This window comes from Nansenia antarctica (genome assembly GCF_963989245.1).
Source record: "Nansenia antarctica genome assembly, chromosome: 9".
NCBI classification, from domain to species: domain Eukaryota; kingdom Metazoa; phylum Chordata; class Actinopteri; order Argentiniformes; family Microstomatidae; genus Nansenia; species Nansenia antarctica.
Window position 1 is genome coordinate 16201471 of NC_137679.1, and position 4754 is coordinate 16206224.

The window sequence follows — 4754 nt, forward strand, 5'->3', positions numbered from 1 at the left end:
CCTTCTTCTCACTCCTCTCTTACGCCGCTCCACCCCCCACCCTACTCTTGCCTCTCTCCCCTTCCCTCCGCTGTCTATCTGTGTTTCTTTTTTCACCTCATCTTTCACCCTCCATCTTCCATAACCCTCCTCCTCTCCCTCTTGGTTTAGTTTCTCACCTTTCTCAGGATTCTCATAATTCCTGTCAGATTATTCAGCCTTTGGAGAAGGACCAGAGCTCCAACATTAAAGACAGGCAGGGGGAAGGTGAGGTACACACAAGCAGTCCTGAGGGAGTGAGGTAGTGTGTGTGTGTGTGTGTGTGTGTGTGTGTGTGTGTGTGTGTGTGTGTGTGTGTGTGTGTGTGTGTGTGGGTGTGGGTGGGTGTGTGTGTGTGTGTGTGTGTGTGTGTGTGTGTGGGTGTGTGTTCTGCGCAGGGGTTTGGCAAATGGGCAAATTCAATAGACAGCCTCCCATATTCCCTTCACACTAGCGCCACCCTGTGGCAGGCAATTTGTGCGCCAGATTCACCCCCAAAATGTAAACGACCTGAGTCAAAGCCAGGTGATCCAACTGAAGAGGGCAAAGTCACTGTAGAGTAAAAAAAACAGGTTTTTATTATTCAATATGCTGCCATGGCTTACTACTGTATATGATAGGCTAGAGACTCAGACATATTAATCCAGTATGTGATTAACCTTACAGATACTTTGATACCAAGGTACATGATGCAAAGCAGGTGTATACAGCACTGGTAATAATGACATACAGTATTATAATATAATAACAAATGTACAGTGTAGTATACAGGTATGGGTAACAGAATACTTTACAACTTACAACATTCAGTACACGCACGCACGCACGCACGCACGCACGCACACACACATACATACACACACAGACACGCACACAGACACATGCACACACACACACACACACACACACACACACACACAAAAACACACACACACACACACACACACACTATAATATGGAGTTATACTGTTTTTTACACTATAAAATCAATCCTTTATAAATTATGTACACACAAGAGAGAGGAGTGAAAGATGGTTTGACTTTTTTGAAGGACCGCTCACCCGTAAAAGCAAACATAACACATGATGAAAACACGGAGCATATCCCTCGTTTTCAGTAAATATTTGAACTGACATAGTTTGTGGAGCTAATTTCCAGAATGGGTTGTGGATGTCTGCCAAGGCCTGAGGGTGAGGAGTGAATTACTCATTCAGCCAGACTCCCATAACACACGCACGCGCACACACACGCAATAATCCATGCACGCACATGTACACGTCAAATACGGTGTGTTATCAAACAGAATGCATTACTGAAGTCAGACAACAGAGTGTGGGAGGGGAGAGGAGAAGAGAAGAGGTGGATAGTGTGAAGAGGAACAGATTAGAACAGGGGGGTGAGGAAAGAGGGGTTGACAAGATAGGTAGGAGAAGGAGAGGAAGGGAACAGGGTGACGGAGAAATAGGGAGACACTCTGCCAAAGCGTATCCGGGATACAATCCCTATTTACCTTTAGACATTTGACAGAAATCAAACATACTGTATCTACAAATGACATATTTACATTCAGTTGCTTCATGTTGGCCTTTTTATGCTCAAAACCGTGTAGGTGACTAATCGTCATTATGAATGAATGAAAAGTTCAAACATTATTGTGTCGGTTTGTTCGGTATACCTTCCTCCTTGGCCTTCTCCAGTACTGCAAACTGAGTATCACAAATTCCTCTGTCAACAAACTTCGGAGAACAAATACAATAGCATTCAGAATGTAAAGGGATAGTTCAACCTAAATAAGCATGTTTGAAATGTCATACCCGAATCAAATCAAAGTCTCGGAAACGACTCAATGATTCGATTTGAAACGACGTGACATTTCAGACGTGCTAATTAAGGGTCCATTGACTTTCGTTGGATTTCGGGTTGCCAACATGCCAACAGTTAGCGCTTAGCGGCAGGGCCCAGATAGACAGAACCTAAAGTGTGGATCGAAGTCTACCCTTGTCCACAAACTCCTTTTAAGGTAAGGAACCAAATTATGGTGATTATGTCTTTTGGGGTGAACCATCCCTTTAATGCAGATACATTGATCTACCGTGCCCCAATAGGCCAACATGTCAACCTCCTTCTCCACAGATCTATAAGACCCATATCACCTACAGAGTGTCACAATGACACTCATCCAGGTACTATATACATTGAGATTATGTATAGTGCCCTTCAGAAGCACTCGGTTCTGTGTGAGTGGCTTTGGTGTGAGTGACTCGTGCCCATGACAGTGTCCTACTCTATCAAGTCGTGAGCTTAGAATTATAAGGTTCTATCTCCGTTTAGGGCAGTTCAGAGATATTGAGCGTCAACGTTTTTACATTCCATTATGTCTTGTGAGACGGAACCTTTGTATTTTATTAATTACTAACTAAAACATTTCAACATTTTAAAAATAACACCACACAGGCATTAATAAACACCTAATGGATCAGATTATGTAAAAAAACGATATTTTGACAAAAATGGAGATAGAACCATTCTAACGTCACGAAGTGGCTAACAGGAGCACACTATAGGAGTGCCGAGCCACAGCCTTTTTTGGTTTTCAATGCTTTCAAGTCATTTCAGGAATCAGAGTGTATTGATGCACATATTATCCTACAGTATACCACCCCAAATGAATGCTGCTACTAAATGAATGGTGGAACATTGGCAATAAAGAACCGAGTTATTCCAGAATCTCCAAAATCTTTTTTGCAGTCGATTAGGCCGCGGACATCCCAATCCTGCCAGCAACAGAACTGGGCTTAGCCAAGCACACATCCACCTGCATGCCAGGTCTTCTCAACAGTGTTCAAGCTTCAGCTCAGTGGATGTTCTACTTCCTAGATGAATGTAGGATGGACATGGTGAGACTTACATGTTAACCATTTTAGCAGACGCTTTTATCCAAAGCGACTTACAATAACAGTTTACAGGGACAGTCTCCCTGGAGTAACATAGGGCTAAGTGCCTTACTCAAGGGCACACTAGTGGTGGTGTTCCCAGGTGGGACTTGACCTTCTGATCACCAATCCAACTCACTATCCACTAGGCCACCACTGACCTAAAGTTCTGGAACTCTTTCACAAGCGTCATGTTGGTTCACTCTCCTTTTTCACTTCTGTGGGTTTGAATGGGAGTATTTCTCCATCCTCTGATAGTCTCTACCTGATCTTCCGTTTTTTTTTTTTTTTATCATTTCTAGTGGACCTCTGAGTTGGGAAAGAACCTGAGGAACTTGTGGATCCATTTGGTGCAGAGCGTTTTTCAATGTGATTTAGTGTTGAAGTTGGGTTTAGTGTCCAGTGGGTCTCTAGTGGGTCTCTGGGGGTGGGGTAATGTCCCGTGGGTCTTTAGTGGATCTCTAGTGGATCTGTGGGATGGGCTAGTGTCCAGTGGGTCTTTAGTGGATCTCTAGTGGGTCTCTGTGGGTGGGGTAACGTCCAGTGGGTCTGTAGTGGGTCTCTGTGGGTGGGGTAGTGTCCAGCGGGGACTCCAGTGGGTCTCTGGGATGGGGTAGTGTCCAGCGGTGTCTCTAGTTGGTCTCTGGGGTGGGGTAGTGGGAGAAGACCTTGTGTATCCACTGTGTGTAGAACGGCACGTTGATGAAGATGCCGGGGCGGTTAGCGCGAGCGCAGCCTCGGCCGTGGATACTCACTCCCACGATCACTCTGCTCTCGCCGTCCTTACACACCAACGGGCCGCCGTAGTCCCTCTACAAAGGCAGGAGACATTCGACACACTTGAATACAACTTTTGACAACAAGAAAACACTAAAAGCCCCGTCCCTCTGGAACGCCCTCCCCAACCCCAACATTTAAACAGGCCCTCAAAACCCACCTCTTCAAGCTTGCCTTCACCAGTTAACCCTCTCCCCCTCCCCTTCCCATGTGTCCCCAGCACTACCTTAATTAGGCCTCTATACTTTCTTTTATTTATTTATTTTATTATTACTACCGGTACTCTGATCTTTTCAGTTTGTAAAGCGTCTTTGAGTGTCTAGAAAAACGCTATATGTAGTCGAATGTATTATTATTATTATTATTATTATTATTATTATTATTATTATTAAAAGCAGAAGGGAAGGAGACAGAGTCAGAGTGATACTGACCTCACACACTCCCTCGTCTCTCCGGCCCCCGGCACATATCTTGGTGTTGGTGATGTGGACGTTCCCTCTGTGTTGCTCTCGACATCTCTCGTTACTGACTATGGGCAGGTGGACCGCCTTCAACACGCCTTCGTGACCCGTTCCTGAGAGAGAGAGAGAGAGAAGAGAGAGAGAGAGAGACAGAGAAGAGAGAGAGAGACAGAGAGAGAGAGAGAGAGAGAGAGAGAAGAGAGAGAGAGAGAGAGACAGAGAAGAGAGAGAGACAGCAAATTGAAACACCTGTTACTGTCACCGTTCTGTTCTGCTATTCTCCAGGGGGAGACATGCCAGGGATGTTGCTAGTGAGTAATAATGTATACAAGCTGACGCTTTTATCCAAAGCTTAAACTTAAAGTGAGTGCATCCATTTTTGAGTACATATGGTCCCAGCGAGGGAGTAAAAACAAGCTCTTTCACAGGGAAACAGAGAGACGAGTGATATCAGAACTGTCGAAACGTGGATGGAATTAAACGGGATGTACATTTGACTGTAAAGACTCTACCTTTGGTCTCGCCCCATCCGTACATGCTGCAGATGGATCCCTCAGAGATGGAG

General features: G+C 44.9%; 1 protein-coding gene across 1 annotated transcript in view; it reads right to left on the reverse strand.

Annotated features, from left to right (window-relative positions):
- Positions 1-3583: 3583 nt before the first annotated feature.
- hgfb (hepatocyte growth factor b) overlaps positions 3584-4754 on the reverse strand; it is a gene marked incomplete at both ends in the record, with an annotated part of 30319 nt that continues 29148 nt past the window's right edge. The window contains 3 exons of the mRNA XM_080539551.1: positions 3584-3763; positions 4160-4302; positions 4702-4754. The exon at positions 4702-4754 is cut by the window's right edge and continues 54 nt beyond it. Of these exons, the coding sequence (XP_080395677.1) occupies positions 3584-3763; positions 4160-4302; positions 4702-4754 (376 nt within the window). The remainder of the gene's footprint in view (positions 3764-4159; positions 4303-4701) is intronic.